Consider the following 26,016-nt stretch of genomic DNA (forward strand, 5'->3'; position numbering starts at 1 on the left):
TCGGGCGGAAGTGACCCCACAGCCGCACAACCCCCGCGGAGCCCAGTGGGACATTAGTGCCAAGGGCACCCCTGGGAGCCCAGGCCTGGAGCAGGGGGGGTGTGTGGGGGCTGCTGCCTGACAAGGTCACTTCCTTGTGCCTGTCCTTCCCAGCACAGAGCCCTGCCCCGCTCAGACTCACGCTCGGAACCCAAGACACCTGGGGAGCCAAGCAGGTGGCGGATCTGGGCGAGGGCGGCCACAGCTGCAGGCGGGGTGGAAGGGTGGGGGTGAGCACCCACGCCACGTGTGTCCTGGGGCTCTCCCTGCCCCCAGTGCCTCTGCTTCCCTGAGCTGATCCCCTGAATAGGGGCTGTGGGTGCCCCCAGCATCCATGTTGACCCCCCAGGGCCTGAGCGGACCCCAAGGGTCCTGAACACTCTTGCTGGAGAGCTCTTTCCTGGTGCACACCCACTGTCCCAGCTGCAGGGAACTGGAGCCACTATCCAGCCACGACCGCCCCCCAAACGCACGGGGGGGGGGGGGGGTGTCACCACTCCAGTGCTGGAGTATCTCAGACTGACCCCTGTGTCCCTGAGCTTGGAGACTGGAGCCTGGAGGCTGGATCGTGCACTCTGGGGGCAGCAGGTGGCTCCTGGGGGCGTCCTGCCCCAGCCCCCCAGGGCTTCCAGGTCCCCCAGCACCCTGTGCCCCTCAGCATGCCCTCAGGCCCTAGCACCCCTGTATCCCCAGCTCCCCAGACCCCTGCATCCCCAGGGCTCCCCAGCCGCCCTAGCCACCCAGCCCCAGCCCCCCAACACCCTACCCCTGGGCCCCCAGCACCTCTGGCCCCCAGCACCCCCAGCCCCCAGACCCCAGCATTCCTAGCCCCCCAGACCCCAGCATCCCTGGCCCCCCAGCACCCCCAGCCCCCAGCACCCCTGGTCCCCAGACCCCAGCATCCCTGGCCTCCCAGCACCCCCGGCCCCCAGACCCCAGCAACCCCGGCCCCCAGACCCCAGCATCCCTGGCCCCCCAGCACCCCCGGCCCCCAGCACCCCCGGCCCCCAGACCCCAGCACCCCCGGCCCCCAGACCCCAGCATCCCTGGCCCCCCAGCACCCCCGGCCCCCAGCACCCCCGGCCCCCAGCACCCCCGGCCCCCAGCACCCCCGGCCCCCAGACCCCAGCATCCCTGGCCCCCCAGCACCCCCGGCCCCCAGACCCCAGCATCCCTGGCCCCCCAGCACCCCCGGCCCCCAGACCCCAGCATCCCTGGCCCCCCAGCACCCCCGGCCCCCAGACCCCAGCATCCCTGGCCCCCCAGCACCCCCGGCCCCCCAGCACCCCAGCACCCCCGGCCCCCCAGCACCCCCGGCCCCCGCGGGCACTCACACCGCGAAGTGGTAGGCGAAGCACTTCCAGCCCGTGGGCCGCTCGAGAAAGTTGTAGACGCGGCCCTGGACGTGGGTGCGGGCCAGCAGCGGGCGGCGCGCGCTGTAGATGGACACGCGGGGGTCCAGGCTGACCGGCGGCCGCGGCTCGGGGGGCGCGGGGGCCGCGGGGGCCGCGAACAGCCCGGGGCCGCCCTCCAGCTCCAGCGCCAAGGCGCCCTTCCTGGCCGGGGCGTTGCCCCCGCGGGCGCCCCCCAGACGGCCCAGGCCCCAGCGCGCCCGCTCGGCCCGCGGCGGGGAGGCGGCCGCGGACATGGCCACCGGCGGCAGGGCGGCGGGAGAGGTGCGGGCAGTGCGGACAGTGCGGACACCGCCGGGGGGCCCGGGGCCTGGGGGCTGGGGCGGTCCCCGGGGACAACGCCCCGCCCGCCCGCCGGCACCCCGCCCCGCCCCGCAGAGCCCCAACCGCGCCCACCTGCCCGCGGCCGCCGCCGGGCCCACCTGATGGGCGGTTGGGGCGCTCACCTGTCGGCCCCGCCCACCTTCCGGGCCCGCCCTGCTGCTGGCCCCGCCCACCTGGTGGGCCCTAGTGTTCACCTGCTGGCCCCGCCCTCCTGGCGGCCCCGCCCACATGGTGTGCCCTTGTGTTCACCTGCTGACCCCGTCTACGTGCTGGCCCCGCCCTCCTGGCGGCCCCGCCCACCTGGCGGGTCCTTGTGTTCATCTGCTGGCTCCGCCTACATGCTGGCCCCGCCCTCCTGGCGGCCCCGCCCATCTGGCGGGTCCTTGTGTTCATCTGCTGGCTCCGCCTACATGCTGGCCCCGCCCTCCTGATGGCCCCGCCCACCTGGTGGGTCCTTGTGTTCATCTGCTGGCTCCGCCTACATGCTGGCCCCGCCCTCCTGCTGCCCCCCCACGTGGTGAGCCCTTGTGTTCATCTGCTGGCTCCGCCCACCTGCTGGTCCCGCCCCTTACTGGGCCATCTGTTGGCCCCGCCCTCCTGTTGGCCCCGCCCACCAGGTGGCCCTTTGTGTTCATCTGCTGGCTCCGCCCTCCTACTGGGCCATCTGTTGGCCCCGCCCCCTTCTGGGTCCGCCCACCTGGTGGGTCCTTGTGTTCACCTGCTGGCCCCGCCCACCTTCTGGCCCCGCCCACCTCCTGTGTGACCCTGGCTCCCAGCGCCCACCTGCTCGCTTGCTCCTGCGCACCATCTGGGCCTGTCAGGAGCGCACTCACCTGTGTGGGTGGCCCCGCCCACCAGCTCGGCTTACCCCGCCCACACTCACCTGCTCGGCCCGCCCAATTACTGGGGCTCACCTTCTGCACCTGCGCCCACCTGCCCACTCGGGCCCCTGCAGGCAATGTAGGCAAGGAGAGGTGCCCCGGCCATGCCGACTCCCACTGCCAGAGGACCCAGCCGGAGGGAGGGTGACCGAGCCCCTGAGACCAGCCCACACACCCCAGGGCCAGCGAACCACAAGAGGCTCCCCGGGGTCCCTGCAGTGACCCCTGCGATGGGACCATAGTGTCCCTGGCACTGGGACCTGAGCAGGCGGTCCCGCAGCACCCAGACACTCTGGGGAGGGGGGGTGAGGCGGGGCTGCCACTCGGACGCACTGCCCGCTGGCCAGCAGCACCCAGGTTCAGTCATGTGGTGCCCCCCTGCCCCCGCCGGGAATGGTGGGCACAGTCCAGTGCTGCCTTCCCAGGCCTCCGGAGCAGCATACGGCCTGTGTCACAGCAGGAGTGGTCCCCCCAGGGGGCGATGGGGGGCACAGAGGCGGGGACCCATCCCCAGATACGCCGAGCACCAGGGTGGGCAGGGACCCCGGGGAGCCAGGGCCATCAGCGAGTCGCCCTGCAGGCCGGGGACAGGCCAGCACGCAGGGGCTCTCAGAGCCCCAAGAAGAAGGAATGGGTCCCCCACACCCCCAGGTTAGGAGGACACTTACAGAGCCACGAGGGCGGGGACAGCAAGATCACCTGTCTCCCACGGAGCCAAGGCCACGGCGGAGGCTGCAGACCCCACAGAGACACCTGACCGAGTCCCTCGACAGCCCCAAGGCGGGAGCGACTGGGGTCCCCGTGCCTCGCCCAGACCCCCTCCCCAGCCCGAGCTCCCTCCTGGGGATGAGGAGCACCCCAGACCATACACTACACGGTGGCCGGCCGGGAAGGGCAGTGGGCAGGGACAATGGCAGGAAGAGGGCCTGAGACATGTGCGCTGAGGAAGGAGGCCGACGTCACGCAGAGCTAGGGAATGCAGATTCAGGGGTACACTGTGATAGCAGGGCTCACCTAACTGATGGGCCTGGAGCCAGGCGGCTGCGTCACCCCGGCTGGCGGCTGGCGGGGCAGGCAGCAAGCAGGTGCCCATGGAGCAGGTCCTGGAGGCCTCCTCTCGTCTCCAGGGACGGCCTGGGTGCATGGAAGAAAAGCAGAAGATGCCTGAGGCTCCTCTCTGGGCTGTCATTTCAGCAGAAGGAGAGAGGGAGAGAAAGGCGGAGGGCAGAGATAGAAAGAGGAGAGGGAGGGGGAGAGAAGGAAAGACAGTGGGAGGGAGAGGAAGAGAGAGACAGAGACGGAGGCTGTCCTGAGTCACAGACGGCTCAATGCCGCCCAAGCTGTCACTGGCGAGACAGGAGCCTGGGAGGAGCCATTGTGTCCTCTGCAGGGACACTGTGCACCTGTGAGTGCAGGTGAGTCAGGGAGAACTCCTTGGGAGCCAGGAAAGTCCATGGACGACCACGACGACGAGAGAGGAGTTCAAAGTCAAATCCGTGCAGCCGGTCCCCATGTGGAGGGGCTAGGCCCCACTGTGGCTTCCTTTACTCTCTGTCCCCTGGAGCCTCGGAGGGGCCACTCAGCCAGAGAGAAAGCTGAACCAAAAGGGCCATAGGCGAAGACATGGCAAATAGCTAAAGTGTCTGGATTCACCCAAATACTAAGAATTCACAAAGCCTCTGGGAGTCGGGCGGGTTAAGTGCAGGTGGCACAAAGCTCAAGGACCGGCAGAAGGATCCCAGTTCGAGCCCCCGGCTCCCCACCTGCAGGGGAGTCACTTCACAGGCGGTGAAGCAGGTCTGCAGGTGTCTGTCTTTCTCTCCCCCTCTCTGTCTTCCCCTCCTCTCTCCATTTTTCTCTCTGTCTCTGTCCAACAACGACAACAATAACTACAACAATAAAACAACAAGGGCAACAAGAGGAAATAAATTAATTAATTAAAAAAATCTTTAAAAACATCCACAAAACCTCTCACTGGCCCTTGTCAGGCTTCAGAGCTCACTCTGTCCCAAATGGCCAGGAAGCTGAAGTGAGGCTCTGTCCTTCTCTCCCTGCAAGGTCCCAACTCTAGGAGAACTGAGACACCAGACAAAGATGACAAGGGGGCCTGGTGGTGGCGTACCTGGCGAATCACACATGTCACAGCACACAAGGAACTGGTTCGAGCCCCTGGTCCCCACCTGCAGGGGGGAAGCTTCACGATTGGTGGAGCAGGGCTGCAGGGGTCTCTCTGTCTCTCTCCCTCTCTGTCTCCTTCCCTCTCAATTCCTCTCTGTCTCTACCCTATAATAGAGAAAGAAAGAAAGAAAGATTTTAAAAGAAAGGGTGTATTGCACCAAAGTAAAAGGCTCTGGGGTGGGGGAGGGTTCGAGTCCTGGGACATGATGGCAGAACAACCCTCAGAGGGGGTCGAATTGTTCTGAGAAGTCTTACGCATGTACAAACTACTGTACTTTGAGTGTTAATCATTAATCCCCCAATAAAGAAAAGATTTTTTTAAAAAATAAAGGAAAATAGAACACTGGTTGAAAAGAGAGACAGAGATGACATAAGAGGGGAGGTGGGGACCAGGAGACAGAGGACACACACACTCACTGGGGGGCTGAAAGCCTGAATTCTATTCCCGGCCTCATAGGTGTCAGTTGCCACTCTGTGTGGTATTAATTAAAATAAACCACACGGGGCGCCTCACCCAGGTGTCCTGGAGCCCCCCTCCCCAGAACCCTGCCCCACTAGGGAAAGAGAGACACTGACCGGGAGTGTGGACCCACCTGCCAACACCCATGTCCAGCGGAGAAGCAATTACAGAAGCCAGACCTTCCACCTTCTGCTCCCCATAAAGAATTTTGGTCCAGGGGGCTGGATGGTAGCGCAGCGAGTTAAGCCTAAGGATCCCGGTTGGAGCCCCCAGCTCCCCACCTGCAGGGGAGTCGCTTCACAAGTGGTGAAGCAGGTCTGCAGGTGTCTGTCTTTCTCTCCCCCTCTCTGTTTTCCTGTCCTCTCTTGATTTCTCTCTGTCCTCTCCAACAACAACAGCAATGACAAAAGAACAACAAAACAAAAAAGAATTTGGGTCCATACTCCCAGAGAGATAAGGCAATAGGGAAGCTTCCAATGGAGGGGAGGGGACATGGGACTCTGGGGGTGGGAACTGTGTGGGATCGTACCCTGTGATCTTACAATCTTGTTAATCATTATTAAATCATTAATAACATCTAAAAAAATAAAAATATATCTTACAGGGGCCGGGTGATGGTGCACCTGGTTGAGCGCACATGTCACTATTCTCAAGGACCTGGGTTCAAGCATCAGGTCCCCACCTACAGGGGGGAAGCTTTGTGAGCCGTGAAGCAGGGCTATGGTTGCCTTTCTCTCACCCTCTCCTCTCAATTTCTCTGTCTCTATCCAACCAATGAACAGATAAGGGGGCCGGGTGGTGGCACACCCGGTTGAGCGCACATGTTACCGTGTGCAAGGAACTGGGTTCGAGCTCCCAGTCCCCGCCTGCAGGGGAAAAGCTTTGTGAGTGGTGAACCTGTGCTGCAGGTGTCTCTCTGTCTCTCTCCCTCTGTACCACCCTCTTCCCTCTCAATCTCTGGCTGTCTCTATCTAATAAATAAATAAAGATAATTAAAAAATTAAATGAGGGAGTTGGGCGCTAATAAATAAATAAAGATAATAAAAAAATTAAATGAGGGAGTTGGGCGGTAGCGCAGCCGGTTAAGTGCTCATGGTGTGAAGCACAAGGACCGGCGTAAGGATCCCGGTTTGAGCCCCCGGCTCCCCACCTGCAGGGGAGTCGCTTCACAGGCGGTGAAGCAGGTCTGCAGGTGTCTGTCTTTCTCTCCCCCTCTCTGTCTTCCCCTCCTCTCTCCATTTCTCTCTGTCCTATCCAACAACGACAACAACAATAATAGCCACAACAATGATAAAACAACAAGGGCAACAAAAGGGGAAAAATGGTTTCCAGGAGCGGTGGATTCGTAGTGCAGGCACCGAGCCCCAGCAATAACCCTGGAGGCAAAATATTTTTTAATGAATAGATTAAAAAGTAAACTAAATTAATCTTAGAAAAGTGGTGGCCAGGGGTGTGCTCAGTGGTGGGTGCCAGACCTGCATGACTGAGGCACCCAGATCTCTTCCTCTCATAAAAGTAAATATGTGGGAGGCGGGCGGCAGCGCAGCGGGTTAAGCGCAGGTGGCGCAAAGCCCAGGGACCAGCGGAAGGATCCCGGTTCAAGCCCCCGGCTCCCCACCTGCAGGGGAGTCGCTTCCCAGGCGGTGAAGCAGGTCTGCAGGTGTCTGTCTTTCTCTCCCCCTCTCTGTCTTCCCCTCCTCTCTCCATTTCTCTCTGTCCTGTTCAACAACAACGACATCAATAACAACAATAATAACTACAACAACATTTAAAAAAAAACAACAAGGGCAACAAAAGGGAAAATAAATAAATAAATAAATAAATAAAATTTTAAAATCGAACAGCTGTTGTTTTAAAAATATTAAAAATAAATAAATATGTATATTTTTAATATTTTGTTTACTTTTTCTTGGATAGAGACCGAGAGAAATTGAAAGGGGGAGACAGAGACACACCTGCAGCCCTGCTTCACCACTCACAGAGCTCCGCCCCACCCTACCCCCCGCAGGTGGGGACCGGGGGCTCGAACCGGAGTCCTCATGCACTGTAGTGTGTGCGCTCAACCCAGTGCACCACCGCCCGGCCCCCAACATATTTTTCTCAAAGGGCCGTAGCCTGAGGGTCTGACGACGGCCCCCACAGGAGCAGCGTGGAGGCGTGGAGAAGTCGCCATGGTGGGGTCGGAGCTGTGCTGTCTCTCCTCTCTGCCCTGCTCCCTCTTTCCATCTCTGACATGCAGAGGTCTGCCAGGGGGAGCCGCACCCGCGCTTCCCAGCAAACAGCAGTAATAAGCTCCCTGGGCCCAGGGGAGGGCGTGTTGGGGGTCTGTCCAGGCTCCAGGTCGGACAGGGCATAGCGGGGGTATGCTACACAGCACCTGCACGGCGACCCGGGGGTCCCACCCGCCAGGAGAAGCCTTAGGTGCGCAGAGGAGCCGCTGGGTCAGAGCTGAGGCCGGCACCCCTCCCAGCTGGAGCGAGGTCTGCGCTGTGGTCACCTGACCCCACTGCCCCCCCCAGGGCTGGTCTACTGACGGCCCGGAAGGCTTGTGACCCGGTATCTGATGGAAGGCCCTTCTGGACACTTCTGCAACCTCCACTTCCTTCTCCAAACGCAGCAGCGATGTGCGGATATCTGGGGCTGGCAGCCGGGCCTGCCCTCGGGACAGACGTGTGACAACTTGGTTCTGGCTCAGGTGCCATTTTAGAGGACCACGGAATGCACTGGGGAGCTCTGTGGATGCTGGAGCATTGCTGTGGTGTCTCTCCTCTCTTGTTCTCTCTCCCTCAAAATTAGAATGGAGCTTCGGCCTTGGAGCAGGGAGGGTCTCACAGCCAGATCACAAGTGCCCGGGTCCCGGGTTCAATCCTGGAGCTACACAAAGGCAGAAGCCAAACAGGGGTCCAGGTGGTGGCACACCCGGTTAAGCGCACACATTACTATGTGCAAGGATCTGGGTTTGAGCCCTGGGTCCCCACCAGCAGGGAGGAAGCTTCATGAGTGGTGAGGCAGGGCTGCAGGTGTCTGTCTCTCCTCTCTATCCCCCTTTCAATTTCTGTCTCTGTGCAAGAAATACATAACATATTTATTTATTTTTACCAGAGCACTACTGAGCTCTGGCTGTCGGTGGTGTGTGAGATTGAACCTGGGACCTCAAAGCCTCAGGCAGGAGAGTCTGTTTTTGGAACCACTGGGCTGTCTTCCCCACCCCATAAAAATGACCCTCAGGGGGAGTCGGCGTTAGCGCAGCAGGTTAAGCGCAAGGATCCAGTTCGAGCCCCCGGCTCCCCACCTGCAGGGGAGTCGCTTCCCAGGTGGTGAAGCAGGTCTGCAGGTGTCTGTCTTTCTCTCCCCCTCTCTGTCTTCCCCTCCTCTCTCCATTTCTCTCTGTCCTAGCCAACATCGATGACAACAATAACTACAACAATAATAACTACAGCAACAATAAAACAACAAGGGCAACAAAAGGGAAGATAAATAAAGACATTAAAAAAAAATGACCCTCAGAGGCCTGCTTAGTGCAAGGGGCTCAGCTTAGAAGGGGGTGTGGTTGGCAGTGCCAGTACTGGGGGTCCCAGTGAAGGGGTCCATGTGTGGGGGGATCTTGGGCCCTGAGTGGTGCTGACAGAGTGTCAGTGGGGCCAGTACTGGGGGTCCCAGTGAAGGGGTCCGTGTGTGGGGGGGTCGTGGGCCCTGAGTGGTGCTGACAGTGTCAGTGGGGCCAGTACTGGGGGTCCCAGTGAAGGGGTCCATGTGTGGGGGGGCCGTGGGCCCTGAGTGGTGCTGACAGTGTCAGTGGGGCCAGTACTGGGGGTCCCAGTGAAGGGGTCCGTGTGTGGGGGGGCCGTGGGCCCTGAGTGGTGCTGACAGAGTGTCAGTGGGGCCAGTACTGGGGGTCCCAGTGAAGGGGTCTGTGTGTGGGGGGTCTTGGGCCCTGAGTGGTGCTGACAGTGTCAGTGGGGCCAGTACTGGGGGTCCCAGTGAAGGGGTCCATGTGTGGGGGGATCTTGGGCCCTGAGTGGTGCTGACAGAGTGTCAGTGGGGCCAGTACTGGGGGTCCCAGTGAAGGGGTCCGTGTGTGGGGGGGTCGTGGGCCCTGAGTGGTGCTGACAGAGTGTCAGTGGGGCCAGTACTGGGGGTCCCAGTGAAGGGGTCCGTGTGTGGGGGGGCCGTGGGCCCTGAGTGGTGCTGACAGAGTGTCAGTGGGGCCAGTACTGGGGGTCCCAGTGAAGGGGTCCATGTGTGGGGGGGTCGTGGGCCCTGAGTGGTGCTGACAGAGTGTCAGTGGGGCCAGTACTGGGGGTCCCAGTGAAGGGGTCCATGTGTGGGGGGATCTTGGGCCCTGAGTGGTGCTGACAGAGTGTCAGTGGGGCCAGTACTGGGGGTCCCAGTGAAGGGGTCCGTGTGTGGGGGGGTCGTGGGCCCTGAGTGGTGCTGACAGAGTGTCAGTGGGGCCAGTACTGGGGATCCCAGTGAAGGGGTCCGTGTGTGGGGGGGTCGTGGGCCCTGAGTGGTGCTGACAGAGTGTCAGTGGGGCCAGTACTGGGGGTCCCAGTGAAGGGGTCTGTGTGTGGGGGGTCTTGGGCCCTGAGTGGTGCTGACAGTGTCAGTGGGGCCAGTACTGGGGGTCCCAGTGAAGGGGTCCATGTGTGGGGGGGTCGTGGGCCCTGAGTGGTGCTGACAGAGTGTCAGTGGGGCCAGTACTGGGGGTCCCAGTGAAGGGGTCCGTGTGTGGGGGGGCCGTGGGCCCTGAGTGGTGCTGACAGAGTGTCAGTGGGGCCAGTACTGGGGGTCCCAGTGAAGGGGTCCATGTGTGGGGGGGTCGTGGGCCCTGAGTGGTGCTGACAGAGTGTCAGTGGGGCCAGTACTGGGGGTCCCAGTGAAGGGGTCCATGTGTGGGGGGGTCGTGGGCCCTGAGTGGTGCTGACAGTGTCAGTGGGGCCAGTACTGGGGGTCCCAGTGAAGGGGTCCGTGTGTGGGGGGGTCGTGGGCCCTGAGTGGTGCTGACAGAGTGTCAGTGGGGCCAGTACTGGAGATCCCAGTGAAGGGGTCCGTGTGTGGGGGGGTCGTGGGCCCTGAGTGGTGCTGACAGAGTGTCAGTGGGGCGGGGGGGGGGGGTGGCTCCAGGCCCCTGCTGGGTACTAGTGCCAGGAAGTGGCAGTGGGTGTGGCTGCCAAGCTCGATGGCCATGTGGTCCGGCGCCCTTGTTTGGAGGGAAAGGGCCTCCAAACATGACCCCTCGGATGCTGGGGGTCCCTCCGCCATCCTCATGTGCTGACCTTGGGAGCCAGGCCATGTGGGCCCTGGCCCCAGAGCACCCCGCCCACGTCCCGTCCTCCCTGGCTCAGCCCTGGGAGCTGGCACCAGGAGCCCTGCCCTGAGCATGAACTTGGAGGTGGCAGCCCAGCAGGTCCGGCCGGAGCCTGGAAGGGAAGAGGCGGGTGACTCAGCGGCCGGCCGGCAGGTCTGGGCGCCCCCTGAATTCCCAGCCCCGTGGCCCATGGTGAGGGGACGCCCTGCCGTGGGGACAGGGGCTCATCGGCCCCAAGAGAAGCCACCAGAGGAGCCTCAGGTGGGCAGAGCGTCTGTCCAGCCACCACTCCCCCCACCCCAGAACTGCCCAGGGCCGGAGAGCACTGTGCCCAGCCAGGTGTGGGCACCCCGGGGCCAAGGCTGTTGAGGTGCCAGGAGTCAGCCACGGGGAGGAGAAAGGAATGGAGATGTGGGTGAGTGAGTGGGCAGATGGAGGAATGGAGAGACAGACAGACAGACAGACAGACAGAATAGATGGTGGATGGATGCATTAATGGATTGTGGAATGGATGGGTGGGTGGATGCAAGAATGGATACCTGGATGGGTAGATGGATGAACAGATGGTGAATGGATGATACACTGGATGGATGGATGGTTGGATGATGGGTGAGTGGATGGATGGATGGATGGGTAGATGGATGGGTAGATGGATGGGTGGATGGATGATGGGTGGGTGGATGGATGGATGGATGGGTAGATGGATGGATGATGGGTGGGTGATGGATAGATGGATGGATGATGGGTGGGTGGATGGATAGATGGATGGATAGATGGTTGGATGATGGGTTGGTGGATGGATGGATGGATGGATAGATGGATGGGTGATGGGTGGATGGATGGATGATGGGTGATGGGTGGGTGGATGGATGGATAAATGGACAGATGGATGATGGTGGATGGATGGGCAATGGGTGAGGCAGGCAGGTAGATGACACTCACACAGAGGAAACTTCCCCTCAGCTCACTGTACAGACATCACATTTGCACTGACATCTTCACAAACAGCCTGTTTAGAATTGAAATTCTGGGCTTGGGAGACAGCATGATGGTTCTGTAGAAAGACTCTCATGCCTGAGACCCCAAAGGCCCCAGGTTCAAACCCCAGCACCATAATAAGGCAGATCTGAGCAGGACTCTGGGCTCCATCTATCTGTCTGTCTATCTATCTATCTATCTATCTATCTACCTCTGTGTATGTATCTTTCCCTCTGTATCTCTCTCATTAAAATAACAATAACAGCGGTAAAATACTAGAATAGAATCCAAACTGCCCATCCGCGGGGTCTCCTCGTCTTTAATTTCTCCCAGAGCCACTTGCACCCTTCCTGTCTCCCATCTGGGACTCTGCGGTGCTCCTAACACCCAGCACAGAGTGGCCCACAGAAGGTGCTCGGGAAGTCCGCGGGGACCAGTAGCCGGGGGTGCGGCTGGACAGACGGGCCCTGAGAGACACACAGCACCCTATTCTGCAGACCCAGGGAAGGGAGACGGGGTCAGGGGCCCCTGGGAGTCCAAGAGGGACAGGCAGAGGGGCGGCCAGCGACTATAGGGGTGGAGGGCCTGCACACGTGCGAGCACACGCACCTAGCACACACACACACACACACACACACACACACACACACGTTCACACATGCGCACTCACTCCCTCACACCCACACTCACCCCTCCTTGTGGCCTCCAGCTGGGAGGCCTCCTTATCTGCCACCTGGCGACCACCAGGCACCCCATGGGCATCGCTGGGGGGGTCCTTCCTGGAGCCCCAGAGTGACCGGGGAGGAGGGCAGCTGGGCCAGCCACCACCGCCCACCACCTCACTGGCCTGGAGCTGAGCGGAGGCAGGCTGCCTGGAGTGGGCAGGGGCAGCCCTGAGGGTCAGGGGCAGGAGGGGGCTTGGAAGGGAGCTGGGGGGGGGTGACTGGTTTTGCTCTGGGGTAACTGGGAGCCAGAAGGGTGGCTGTGAGAGAGCACAGTGCTGGGCAGAGAGCCCCGGAGTGGACGGGGGCCTGGGAAAGGAAGGGGGCACAGAGGCTGGGGTCCCGGGCTCCCACTGTGACACCCCCAGCAAGCCCCTGGGCCACCTGGCTGAGCTGAGACCCCTGGACTTGGGGCTCCTGGGTGTGGCCCTTGGAGCCGGGGCCTGGGGTCGGGCCTGGCCCTCAGTCACAGGGGCTCTGGCCGGGTGCCCGCCTGCCTGGACAGAGCTGGAGCCCCTGGGTCTGGCCTGGGCCTGTCCCACCGCGGTCCTGGGGCGCCCTCTGGTGGCCATCAGGCTACCTGCAGGCATCACAGGGTCTGGCTGCCCCCTTCCCAGAGCTCAGGGCTGGGGGCTCCCTGCCCGGGTCCCAAACCTCTGGGGGGCACCTTCTCCTCGTGTCCAGTGCCAGCTTGGGCAGCGGACAGCCAGGCCCCACTTTGCAGGCACCCAGAGGCCCAGGAGGGGTGCTGGAGCAGGTGGCCTGTGCAGAGACCACCCCTGGTGGGGTGGGGGGGCAGTACCCCTGCAGCCTGGCATCCTGACCTGCATGATGACCACCTGACGGAATGGCAGGCCAGTGGGGACCAGTCCCCGCCCCAGGGCCCCATTCTGGAGTCAGCGTTCCCACTCACAGGAGAGAATGTCGAGACACTGGGGTGTCAGGACGGGACAGGCCCAAGGGCAGGGCTCTTGACGGGGGGGGGGGGGTCAGAGGTGGGTGGTGCCAGGCCTGGCATTGGCCAGGGGCAGCGCAGGGGCAGGCCAATGGGCGAGGGCAGGGCGGCACAGAGCTGTGTGAGTCCAGGCTGGTCAGCAGCATGGCAGGACTCCGGGCGCAGAGTGGGCAGGTAGGTGCGGGCAGAGGGACCCTACCCTCTATCCCTTCTCACACCCACCACTCAATTGGCAAGGGGGAGTGCCCGGGCCCGGGGTGGTGCTGCCCAAGGAGGGACAGGGGTCTGTGCAGAGCTGGGCTGCAATCCCCAACTTCCCGGGGACACCCACACCCTCACTGGGGTCTGGGATCCAGTGCTGAGGCAACCTGAGGGCTTCCATGGGGTGAGTCAGTGGCACCCCCAGCAGAAAGCAAAGAATGTGTCTCAGTTTCCCCTCCGGGGCTGGCAGAGGCAGGATTCCCGCTTGGAGTCACGTAGGAGCCCCTGCACCCCCACCCCTCCAGGAAGAAGGGGCAAAGAGCCACACACCTGGTCATGCAAATCTGCCTTTGCATACCCCACCCCACCCCACCCTGGGGCTCTATTTGCCTGTGCCTGTCCACCCCCACCCGCCCCACCTGCAGACCCTCGGGCCTATGGCCTCCTGTCCCAGAGTGTAAGCTGAGGGGGGCACTGTCACCCCCAAGCCCCTCCAAGGCTTGCTCCTCTCCACCAGCCCCCCAATAAGCCTGAGGTTAGAGGTGGAGCTGATCAGCTTTCAAACCCCCCCACTACCACCAACACACAGCCGTGTGCCTCCCAAGTCAGGGGTTTGAGTCCAGATTTATTGAGGGGCGAGCCCACGACAAGAAGGGCCCTGCACCCAGATCCATGCCAGTACTTTGGGGCTGGTGGGTGACCCCCCAGATTCACGCCCACATGCCACCTGAGACAAAGCCTTCCCTGGAAGCCAGGTCCCCCAGGTGCACTGAGTAAGGACCAGGCGTGGGGGACGGGGGACTCCGAGGCCATGCCTTGTATCCCCAGAAGAGGGAAGTGGGGGCCCAGGACATGGCACAGAGACAGGGTGACTCGGTCACCAGCCCGGGAACCTGGGAGTCCCAGAAGCGGGAGTGGCCGGGGACAATCCCGCTCACGCCCCAGCCTGGCATGGGCCCTCCGCATCCCCACCTCCATCCTGAGTCGTCCCCTGGCCCCACTGAAGTGGGTGGCAGCCTGGACGCCTAGCCCCCAGCTCTGCCCCTGAGGAGGGAGGCAGGGTGTTCAACCCCAGGGCTGCAGCGTCTGCTGTTCCAGGCTGCAGCCTGAGTACCCCAGGGTGGGTCCCCCACACTGGCTGCCCAGGGTGAAGTGAGGGACCTGGACCCCACCTCTGGGCTCCAGGCCTGTGTCAGCTAGGCAAGGTCCTGGGGCGCCCTGGGCGTCCCTAGCAAGTGATCACAACACCTCAAAACCACACTCAACCCTTCTGGGGCCAGAGCGGGCTCCCAGCTCCTGCAGGCCAAGGTCACCCCACTCTGCCTAACTCCCCAGGAACCAACCAACCTTCCTTCCTTCCTTCCTTCCTTCCTTCCTTCCTTCCTTCCTTCCTTTTTTAAAGAGCCCTGCTCAGCTCTGGCTGATGGTGATGCTGGGGATTGAACCTGGGACCTCAGAGCCTCAGAATTGAGAATCTTATTGCAGAGTCATTATGCTGCCTGCCCAGCCCTCTCCCCACTTGGTTGTTAAATATTTTATTTGTTTTAATGAGAGATTTGAGACTTGCAGAGAGATAGGTTGTGAGAGAGGGGGGCAGAGAGGGACAGAGAAGAGCCTGGGCCCTCGGTGGCTCAGGCAAGAGTCTTTCTGCAGAAGCCCTGAGCTGTCTGCCCAGCCCTCCTCCGCCTATAAGGACACAGTCACCTGCCCAGGACCACCTGGTGCCCATCCTCAGGGGCCCTGTCACCCAGGAGGTCCTCCGACGGCAGGGTGGGGAGCTGGGACAGGCACTCAGGGGGAACATAACTGGACACCTACCTGGTGCCTGCCTGCCCTGTCACCTTCTGTGCAGGTGGCTCTGGGAGGAAAAGGACCCACCCTCTGTCACAGGGACCCTGCCCTGGGGTCCTCAGGGCCCTTGGAGATGTTGGAGGGCAGGGTAGGTGCCCCAGGTCCCCACCAAGTTTGCAGGGAGACAGAGCTGACCAGCAGGTTGGGGGTACGGCCACTGGTCCTCACGCTGGGGTGGAGGCACTGTCCTGCCAGGCTGGGGGCACGGCCATGGGGGCCGTGAGGGCTGGGCGAGGACTTCCTGCCTGGATCTTGGGGGCACCCCACAGCCCCTCTGTGCAGCCACGCCCGCCCCACCCCTGCCCTGGAGGCTGCAGGGACTGGGTCCCTGGTCCCTGGATCCCCGGCTGAGTCTTGGGGTCTCCAGGACGATCCCAGCCAGAACCCCCACAGCAGCGGGGACGGGAGCAGCTGGCCCGAGGCACCTGGCGTAGGGTGAGTGTCTTGGGCCTTGAGGGGTCACCACACCTCAGGAGGTGTTGGGTGGGAGACCCCCGGCTCTGAGGGGAGCTGGCACGACACCCACTGAAGAGGTGCAGTACTGGGCTTTGGGGGCTGTCCTGCTCAACATCCCTGCCCCTCTCCCAGCAGGGAGTTCCCCGTGAGGGAGGCTGGGGGCACCGGTGCCACCGGGAGGGGGCAGGGCCTGAGCCGAGGGGACATCGACTTCGGAGGCTGTGGGAAGAACCGAGGAAAGGTGAGGGCCCCAGATCCTAGACCCACAGCTGCAGACCAGACAGCAAACACCAGACCCAGCCCAGACCCAGAACTGTAGCCCAGACCCCAAACCTCAAACCCCAGTCCAGAGCCAAATCCCAGCCAGACCCCAACCAACACCACAGACCCCAAACCCCCAACTCAAACCCCAGCCCCCAACCCCCAGCCCAGACCACAAACCCAACCCCCAGACCCCAACCCCAACCCCCAGCCCAGACCCCAACCCCCAGCCCAGACCAAAAACCCAAACCCCACACCCCAGCCCAGACCCCAACCCCCCGCCTAGACCCCCAACCCCAAACCCCAGCCCAGACCCCAACCCTGAACGCCAGCCCCCCAGCTCGGCTCCTCCCATGTCCCCCTGCCCACGCCTGCTGCCCCCCACTGCCCACACTCCGTGCCAGACCCCACCCGGCCCGCCCCCACAGTTCGTGAAGGTGCCCAGCAGCATGGCGGCCTCAGCACTCTTTGACCTCCTGCTGAATGAGTGGCGCCTGCCTGCGCCCAGCCTGGTGGTGTCACTGGTGGGCGAGGAACAGGCCTGCCCCGTGCGGGCACGGCTCCGGGACACACTGCGCAGGGGCCTGGTCAAGGCTGCCCAGAGCACAGGTAGACCCCCACCTCGAACCCAGGACTCAGACCTGGACCCCAGACCCCAGGAGCCCAGACCCTAGACACTAGTCCCCCAGCCTCCAGCCCCAGACACCAGGCTCAGACCTGGATCCAGACCCCAGGACCACCGGACCCCAGACCCTGGACTCTCAGACCTGAGACACTGGTCCCATAACACTCAGACACCAGCCCCAGGACCCTAGACCCAGACCCTAGGACCCCAGCCCTAGCCCCCCACCCGAGAAGGGGCAGAGGAGCCCTGGGTGGGGCTGAAGCCTGGTCACTGGGAGAGTGTCCAGCAGAGTCGGGGCTGCCTGCGGGCGGGCGGGCGGGCGGAGTCTGGGCAGCGAGGCCAGGCCGGTGGACACCCCGCCCTCAGGTGCCTGGATCCTGACGAGCGCCCTACGGGTGGGCCTGGCCCGCCACGTGGGGCAGGCGGTGCGTGACCACTCTCTGGCCAGCACGTCCTCCAGGGCCCGCGTGGTGACTGTCGGCCTGGCCTCGCTGGACCGTGTGCTGCACCGCCAGCTACTGGACCCCGTGCCGGTCAGTACCCGCACCTGCTAACCCGGGGGGACCCCTCTGGACACAATCTGGGGCTCCTGGGGCCAGGCCAGCAGGACAGAGGGGACACCCCCACCCCCAGACAGAAAAGTGCTGGAGGAGACAGGACAGGGCTGGGAGTCAGCTGGGGAGGAAGGAGAGGAGGGGAAGAGAGCAGAGGGGAGGAGCGAGAAGAGGGTGTGGAGAGAGAGAAGATGGGGAGGGGGAGGGGGACAGGAGGAGCCCAGACAGACCAGCAGGTGGCAGTGCTGACCCGTGGGGTGTCAGCTTGCACCCTGGGGATGGGCGCCTGAGCTCCCGGGCTGCTCAGGTTGGGCTGGACCCACGGGCTATCCTTACGGCGGGTGTGTGGACCAGGAGGACAGTCCCGTCCACTACCCTGAGGATGGCGGGGGCAGCCCGGGCCCCCTGAGTGCCCTGGACAGCAACCACTCCTACTTCATCCTGGTGGAGCCGGGGCCCGGGGGCCAGGACGGGGCCACGGAGCTGCTGCTTCGGCTGGAGAAGCAGTTCTCACAGAGGACCGGCTACGGGGGTGAGGGCTGGCCGGGCAGGGGTGGGAGGCAGGAGCCTGGGCAGGGGGCCACCCAGGTCGGGGGTCTTGCTGCCTGCAGGGGGATTATGAACATAGCCCACGTGAAGCCACCCTGGCCTGGGCAGCTGTCTGTCCCCAGAGTGACCTCTGAGTCACAGAGGACAGGGCCTAGTGGGCACACGGGGTCCCACCCGCTGCACTCAGGAACCCCTGGGAAGGACCCTCCCCAGCTGGCGGGCTCCCCCAGGACCCACACAGCCCATCTTCAACGCCCAGGGGACCTTGGGATCCTGGGTGACCGTCCCCGAACACCCAGCTGTAGCTATGGGACCAGGGTGACAGGCTGCCTGTCTGCCCTGAGAGCCCCCCACCCGGGCAGGACAGACAGATGGCCGCCAGCTCCAGGCTGACCCCCTCCCACAGGTGCCGGCGGCAGCATGGAGATCCCCGTGCTCTGTCTGCTTATTAACGGTGACCCCAGCACCCTGGAGGTAGGTCCGGGTGGGAGGGGTGAGGCTGGGCCCCACAACCCTCCAGGGGTACCCTGGCCAAAGTGCCACCCACCCACTGTCCCCAGAGGATCTCCAGGGCCGTGGAGCACGAGGCCCCGTGGCTGGTGCTGGCCGGCTCGGGGGGTGTGGCCGACGTGCTGGCCGCCCTCCTGGGTCAGCCCCAGCTCCTGCTACCTCCCGTGGCCGAGAAGCAGTTCCGGGAGAAGTTCCCGGGGGAGCGCTTCTCTCGGGAGGACGTCCTGCACTGGACCCAGCTGGTAGGACCCCCTCACCGAGTCCTGTCTCTGGGCCTCATGGGGCGGGGGTGCCCCGGGGTGCACGGGGGCTGCTCCAGGGCAATCCGTGGGGACACAGCCTCTGGCAGCGTGGGGTCACGGTCACCGCGGGCCCCGTCCCCAGCTGCAGAAGATCGCCGCCCACCAGCATCTGCTGACCGTCTACGACTTCGAGCAGGAGGGCTCTGAGGAGCTGGACACGATCATCCTCCGGGCACTGCTCAAGGGTGAGTGCCACAAGGGCGCGGCGGGGCTGTGGGCAAGGGTGCCGGCTGTCTCCAGGTGACAGGCAGCTGAGAGCTGGAAGGGGCAGGGCAGAGCAAGTCCCTCCACGCGAGTCTGAGGCTCCCCTAGCTGGCCGTGGGGGTCTCGGGAGCCCTCAGCTTTGGGGGCATGAGCCTGGGCTCGGCGGAGCCTCCATGCCACAGAGTGCTGCCCCCCCAACCCCGCCCAGGGGCGCCTGACACGCAGTGTCGCCCTGCCCCTCCTCCCCCAGCCTGCAAGAGCCAAAGCCAAGAGGCTCGGAACTACCTGGACAAGCTCAGGCTGGCCGTGGCCTGGGACCGCGTGGACATGGCCAAGAGCGAGATCTTCAGTGGAGACGTGGAGTGGAAGGTGCCCGCCTGTCAGAGCACTGACATGCTTACTGCACTGAGTCCAGTGTCCCTGAGTCCAGCGTCCCTGAGCCCGGTGTCCCTGAGCCCGGTGTCCCTGAGCCCGGTGTCCCTGAGCCCAGTGTCCCTGAGCCCAGTGTCCCTGAGTCCAGCGTCCCTGAGCCCGGTGTCCCTGAGTCCGGTGTCCCTGAGTCCAGTATCCCTGAGTCCAGTGTCCCCGAGCCCGGTGTCCCCGAGTCCAGTATCGCTGAGTCCGGTGTCCCTGAGCCCGGTGTCCCTGAGCCCAGTGTCCCTGAGTCCGGTGTCCCTGAGCCCGGTGTCCCTGAGTCCGGTGTCCCTGAGCCCGGTGTCCCTGAGTCCGGTGTCCCTGAGCCCAGTGTCCCTGAGTCCAGTGTCCTTGAGTCCTTCGTCCCTGAGCCCAGTGACCCTGAGCCCGGTGTCCCTGAGTCCAGCATCCCTGAGCCCGGTGTCCCTGAGCCCAGCGTCCCTGAACCCGGTGTCCCCGAGCCTGGTGTCCCTGAGCCCGGTGTCCCTGAGCCCAGTGTCCCTGAGCCCGGTGTCCCTGAGCCTGGTGTCCCTGAGTCCAGTGTCCCTGAGCCCAGTGTCCCTGAGTCCGGTGTCCCTGAACCTCAGTATCCATGATGCCAATTGTCCATAAGCTCCATGTCCCTGACACCCATGTCCTTGAGCCTTGGTGTCCCTGACCCCAGTGACCTTGACCTCTAGTGCCACCGACCCCAGTGACCTTGACCTCCAGCACCACTGACCCCGATGTCCTTGAGCCTCGGTGTCCCTGACCCGTGACCCTGACCTCCACACTGACCTCCATGTCTTCGAGCGTCGGTGTCCCTGACCCCAGTACCCCGACCCCAGTGACCTTGACCTCCAGTGCCACTGGACCCCAATGTCCTTGAGCCTCAGTGTCCCTGGCCCCCAGTGACCCTAACCCCAGTACCACTGACCCCCCAGTGACCTCGACCTCCACACTGACCCCCATGTCCTTGAGCCTCGGTGTCCCTGAGCCCCGTGTCCCTGAGCCCCAGCCCCAGTGGCTGTAGGTCCGCGGCTTTGGCCAGGGTGGGGGTCAAGGGTCAGGGTGGGCGCTGGCCCCGGCTGACCCCTGCCGGCCCGCAGTCCCGGGACCTGGAGGAGGTGCTGATGGACGCCCTGGTCGGCGACAAGCCCGAGTTCGTGCGCCTGCTGGTGGACAGTGGGGCGGACGTGGCGGACTTCCTGACTTACGGACGGCTGCAGCGGCTGTACCGCGCGGCGCCCCCCAAGGGGCTGCTCTTCCGCCTGCTGCAGCGCAAGCACGAGGAGGGCCGCCTGACGCTGGGGCTAGGGGCGCCCCGGGAGCCCCCCGCGCCCGCCTTCTCCCTGCACGACGTGTCGCGCCTGCTCAAGGACTTCTTGCAGGATGCCTGCCGCGGGCTGTACCAGGTGGGCGGGGCCAGGTCGCCGGTGGGCGGGGCCACCCGAGCTGGTAGGCTGGCAGTCGAAGGGGCGGGGCCACGGTGGGCGTGGTGACCGACGGGCTTGGTCACTATTGGCGAGGCGGCTGGTGGTGGGCGGGGCGATCGGTGGGGCGTGGCCGCAGAGGGCGGAATGAGCGACGGGGCGTGGTCACTGGTGGGAGGGACGTGATCACCGTTTGCAGGGGAGATCCGTGGGGCGTGGTCACTGGTGGACGACGGGGGGGGGAAGTGTGGGCGGGGCGAGCGACGGGGCGTGGTCACTGGTGGATGAAGGGGGGGGCTTGTGGGCGGGGGAAGAGAAGGGGCGTGGTCACTGGTGGTAGGGACGTGATCACCGTTTGCAGGGGAGATCCGTGGGGCGTGGTCACTGGTGGACGACGGGGGGGGGGTGTGGGCGGGGCGAGCGATGGGGCGTGGTCGCTGGTGGGAGGGACGTGATCACCGTTTGCAGGGGAGATCCGTGGGGCGTGGTCACTGGTGGACGACGGGGGGGGGAAGTGTGGGCGGGGCGAGCGACGGGGCGTGGTCACTGAAAGGGGGCGCAGGCGAATGATAGTGTGGCTGCTGTGGGCGTGGCCTCCAGGGAGAGGGCGGGGCTTCAGGGGCGGAGCCACCGTGGGCAGGGTCAGCAGTGGGGGCGGGACCTCCCGGGGCTGGGGGGGGGGTCAGGCGGGGTTGTTCGGCTTTGCAGGTGGAGGTGGACCGTGGGGTGCGGGGTGTGGCCCGCGGGGGCTGCCGAGGAGCTCACCCCCAGTTCAGCAGGAGCGGGGTCCAGCCCGGCGGCCCGGCGGCCAGAAGTGGCAGCTGGACTTGAACCAGAAGAGCGAGAAGCCGTGGCGGGACCTGTTCCTGTGGGCGGTGCTGCAGAGCCGCCACGAGATGGCCACCTACTTCTGGGCCATGGTGAGTGCCTGGGGTCCGGGTGGGGGCCCGGGGGCGGCCGGCGCCTGGGCAGCTGCGCTGCTCACCACCCGCGTCCAGGGCCAGGAGGGTGTGGCCGGGGCCCTGGCCGCCTGCAAGATCCAGAAGGAGATGGCGCACCTGGAGCGCGATGCCCAGGCCGGCCGCGCGCTGCGCGAGGCCAAGTACGAGCAGCTGGCCCTGGGTGAGTGCGGGCACGGCCCTGGGTGAGTGTGGGTGTGGGCACGGCCCTGGGTGAGTGTGGGCAGCTGGCCCTGGGTGAGTGCGGGCACGGCCCTGGGTGATTGCGGGCACGGCCCTGGGTGAGTGTGGGCAGCTGGCCCTGGGTGATTGCGGGCATGGCCCTGGGTGAGTGTGGGCATGGCCCTGGGTGAGTGCGGGCATGGCCCTGGGTGAGTGTGGGCATGGCCCTGGGTGAGTGTGGGCACGGGCATGTGGCACGGCCCTGGGTGGGGGTGCGGCGGGGGGGCCGGCCTGACGGTGGGGCCCACCCACCCCAGACCTCTTCTCCGAGTGCTATGCCAACAGCGAGGACCTGGCCTTCGCCCTGCTGGTGCGCCGGAACCGCGGCTGGAGCAGAACCACCTGCCTGCACCTGGCCACGGAGGCCGACACCAAGGCCTTCTTCGCCCACGATGGGGTGCAGGTGGGGCGGGGGTCTCGGAGGCCCAGCCCTTCTCCCTAAGGGGAGGCTGCAGCCGGGCACAGCCGGGCATGGCCGGGCAGGGGTCTTCACGCCGATGCTGGAGGAGCTGGCTGCTTGGTGTGGCCAGCACCCTGACCACAGGCCCGGAGTGAGCCCATGCGTTCTGTGTTGTAGGCTTTCCTGACCAGGATCTGGTGGGGGGACATGGCCTCGGGGACACCCATCCTGCGGCTGCTGGGCGCCTTCCTCTGCCCCGCCCTTATCTACACCAACCTCATCACTTTCAGGTCTTGGGTCTCCATCCCTCCCCCCACGCCCCCCGAGGCAGGTGAGACCCCCCCTTCCAGGCCCTGAGGGTCTCCTGTGCCCACAGGGAGGAGGCCCCTCTGCGGCCGGGCCCGGAGGAGTCGCCGGAGCTGCACAGCCTGGACCCAGAGAAGGAGCTGCTCCGCGGCCCAGGGTGAGGGCGGGGATGCGGCCGTGCTGGGCGCCTCCCGGGCAGAGGGCAGCTCCCGGGCGCCCGGCTCACGGCTGGCACGGTCCCCCCCCCCCCAGGGCGAAGGAGCCAGCCCCCGACCACAGGGCTCCGGGCGGCCGTGGCCCACAGGCGATCTTCCTGCTGACACGCTGGCGCCAGTTTTGGGGCGCACCCGTGACCGTGTTCCTGGGGAACGTGGTCATGTACTTTGCCTTTCTCTTCCTCTTCACCTACGTCCTGCTGGTGGACTTCAGGCCGCCTCCCCAGGGCCCCTCGGGGCCTGAGGTCTCTCTCTACTTCTGGGTCTTCACGCTGGTGCTGGAGGAGATCCGGCAGGTTGGTGGTGTGGCCGGCGCCCCGTCCCAGATCCAGACTGAGCCCTTATCTGTTGCTCCTGAGCCCCGAGCCCAGATCCAGACTAAACCTGAGCCCTGCTCCTGGATGAGCCCTAATTTCAGGTCCAGACTGAGCCCCAATCCCAGATTCTAGATGCTGAGCCTTGACCCCAGCTCCAGACCAGACCCAGCTCCTCAGCCCCTGGCCCGGGTGGGGAGGGCCGCCTCTGGGTGGGGTACAGGCAGCTGCCGAGGACGCTGGGCCCCTCTGCCAGGGCTTCTTCACCGACGAGGACACACACCTGGTGAAGAAGTTCACGCTGTACGTGGAGGACAACTGGAACAAGTGTGACATGGTGGCCATCTTCCTGTTCATCGTGGGGGTCAGCTGCAGGTCCGGGCGCAGGCCCTGCCGGGACACCGGGCAGGACAGACACTCTGGGAGGGCCGCGTGGGCCGGCCACCCTCACCCGTGCCCTCTTTCAGGATGCTGCCAGCTGTGTTCGAGGCTGGACGCACGGTGCTAGCCATCGACTTCATGGTGTTCACGCTACGTCTTATTCACATCTTTGCCATCCACAAGCAGCTGGGCCCCAAGATCATCATCGTGGAGCGGATGGTGAGCCCGCAGGCCTGCTGGGGGTACAGAGACCCCCTCCTGGACCAAGCTCGGGGGGGGGTACAGAGACCCCTCCCTGGACCACCTCCGGGGGGGGTACAGAGAGCCCTCCCTGGGATACTGAGACCCCTCCCTGGACCAAACTCTGGGGGCGGTAGAGACCCCCCTTGACCAAACTCGGGGGTACTGAGACTCCCTCCCTGAGAGAACAGAGACCTGGACCAACCTCTGGGGGGTACTGAGACCCCCCACGACCAACCTCTGGGGGATACTGAGACCCCTCCCTGGACCAAACTTGGGGGGTACAGAGACCCCTCCCCAGGAGAACAGAGACCTGGACCAACCTCTGGGGGGTACTGAGACCCCTCCCTGGGGCACAGACATGCCAGCCTGGACTACAGACCCCTGCCGCTGGGCCTGCCCCCCGGGCACAGACCCTCTGACTGGGCGCAGAGGCACCCCGCCTGGCCCTGGCCTGAGCGTGCGGTGACCCCTGGCCCGCCTGGGACCGTGCCCGAGCCCCGTGTCCCCTGCAGATGAAGGACGTCTTCTTCTTCCTCTTCTTCCTGAGCGTGTGGCTGGTGGCCTACGGGGTGACCACGCAGGCCCTGTTGCATCCGCACGACGGCCGCCTGGAGTGGATCTTCCGCCGCGTGCTCTACCGGCCCTACCTGCAGATCTTCGGGCAGATCCCGCTGGACGAGATAGACGGTCAGCGTCCGCCGGGGCCGCGGAACTAGGCGGGCGCGCAGGGCGCGGGGGGAGCGGCACCAAACCTGGGTGCCGGGGGTGTCTCCCCACGAAGCCCCCACCCACGGGAACTGTCTGCGGACGCCCCTCCCCCTGCCCCCAGAGGCCCGCGTCAACTGCTCCCTGCACCCGCGGCTGCTGGAGGACTCCCCCTCCTGCCCCAACCTCTACGCCAACTGGCTGGTCATCGTCCTGCTGGTGGCCTTCCTGCTGGTGACCAACGTGCTGCTCATGAACCTGCTCATCGCCATGTTCAGGTGCCTCTCACCCCCCACCCCGCGGGCCCCAGGCGGGGGCGGCCGGCGAGGGCAGCCCCCGGGGGCCCGGCGCTCAGGGCCGGCGCCTCGCAGCTACACGTTCCAGGTGGTGCAGGGCAACGCGGACACGTTCTGGAAGTTCCAGCGTTTCCACCTGATCGTGGAGTACCACGAGCGGCCGGCGCTGGCGCCCCCCCTCATCCTGCTCAGCCACCTCAGCCTGCTGCTCAAGGGGCTGCTCCACGGGGGCGCGCCCAGGAAGCGGGCGCGCCTGGGTGAGCCCGGCGGGGCGGGGCGGGGCAGGGGACGGGACCCCGGAGGGCGGCGCCTAGAGCCTCCCTGTCCCCCCCCTCTGCCCCCAGAGCGGGAGCTGCCGGAGCCGCTGGACCAGAGGGTGGTGACGTGGGAGGCCGTGCAGAGGGAGAGCCTGCTGGGCCGGCTGGAGCGGGGGCGGCGGGAACGGCCAGAGCAGCTGCTGGCCAAGACGGCACACAGGTGCCGCGCGCCCCTCGCACCCTGGGCCTCTGGGGGTCGCCGGGGGGGTGGTGGTGCTGGGAGGGCCCGCGTGGCAGGGCGGCATTCCCCGGCCCTTAGTCCCGCTGCCCCGCCCAGGGTGGACCTGCTGGCACAGCACCTCGCGGGGCTGAGGGAGCAGGACAAGCACATCCGAGGCCTGCAGTCCCAGGTGGGTGAGCGGCGTCTGCCCACCTGTCCATTCTGTCCCTGCCCACCTGCCCCATCCCTCCTGTCCCTGCCCACCTGCCCCATCCCTCCTGTCCCTGCCTGCCTGCCCCATCCCTCCTGTCCCTGCCCACCTGCCCCATCCCTCCTGTCCCTGCCTGCCTGCCCCATCCCTCCTGTCCCTGCCCGCCTGCCCCATCCCTCCTGTCCCTGCCTGCCTGCCCCATCCCTCCTGTCCCTGCCCACCTGCCCCACCCGCGCGCTCCGGGCTGTGGGCTGTGGGGCCGGGTGCTGTGGCCGCCGGCTCCCACGCGCCTCCCACTCCAGGTCACCTACTGCACCATGCTCCTGTCCTCCGTGGCCGAGGCGCTGGCCCAGCGCGGGCCTCCCGGTAGGCGCGGGCGCCCTGGCTCGGGGAGGGGTGGCCACGACGAAGCCGGGCTCGCGGGACCCACCCGACGCCGCCCCTCGGCTGGTGAGCTCCAGGCCGCCTCCCCGACGGGCTCCCGACTTCTCCCTCCACAGGGTCTGCCGCCCACGGAGGGCAGGGGGGTGGCACGGAGTCCCCGGAGGCCGGCCGGCCGCCCTCGGACCCCTGAGCCGATGGAGTGCCACCCACCTCCTCACCAGGACGGGCCCAGAGCACCCGTGAGGGGCCCACCCCGCATCCTCCCTAAGACCGAGCTTAGCTTCCTACCCCAGGGCGTTGAGTG

General features: G+C 65.0%; 2 protein-coding genes across 6 annotated transcripts in view; one reads left to right on the top strand and one right to left on the bottom strand.

Moving 5' to 3' along the window:
- KCNQ1 (potassium voltage-gated channel subfamily Q member 1) overlaps positions 1-3,689 on the bottom strand; it is a 220,545-nt gene extending 216,856 nt beyond the window's left edge. The window contains exon 1 of one of the 5 annotated variants that reach the window (XM_060177273.1): positions 3,671-3,689. Coding sequence is in view for 4 of the 5 variants with exons in the window: in XM_060177270.1 (XP_060033253.1) it covers positions 1,374-1,687 (314 nt within the window). In the remaining variant the exon portion in view is untranslated. Of the gene's footprint in view, positions 1-1,373; positions 1,806-3,670 lie in introns of those variants that run through there. The other 4 variants (XM_060177270.1, XM_060177269.1, XM_060177272.1 and 1 more) reach the window with 4 other exon arrangements.
- TRPM5 (transient receptor potential cation channel subfamily M member 5) lies at positions 1,686-26,016 on the top strand. The gene is made up of 26 exons (XM_060177353.1): positions 1,686-1,733; positions 15,680-15,747; positions 15,904-16,009; positions 16,458-16,638; positions 17,021-17,187; positions 17,563-17,740; positions 18,164-18,231; positions 18,318-18,509; positions 18,652-18,754; positions 19,024-19,142; positions 20,276-20,602; positions 21,379-21,519; positions 21,598-21,721; positions 22,038-22,183; positions 22,358-22,470; positions 22,557-22,643; positions 22,739-22,997; positions 23,272-23,390; positions 23,483-23,615; positions 24,152-24,326; positions 24,469-24,622; positions 24,716-24,897; positions 24,985-25,117; positions 25,235-25,307; positions 25,631-25,694; positions 25,829-26,016. Exons 1-26 carry the CDS (start codon positions 1,686-1,688, stop codon positions 25,900-25,902), a joined length of 3,534 nt encoding a protein of 1,177 aa, XP_060033336.1. The 3' UTR covers positions 25,903-26,016.

This window comes from Erinaceus europaeus, chromosome 17 (genome assembly GCF_950295315.1).
Source record: "Erinaceus europaeus chromosome 17, mEriEur2.1, whole genome shotgun sequence".
NCBI classification, from domain to species: Eukaryota; Metazoa; Chordata; class Mammalia; order Eulipotyphla; family Erinaceidae; genus Erinaceus; species Erinaceus europaeus.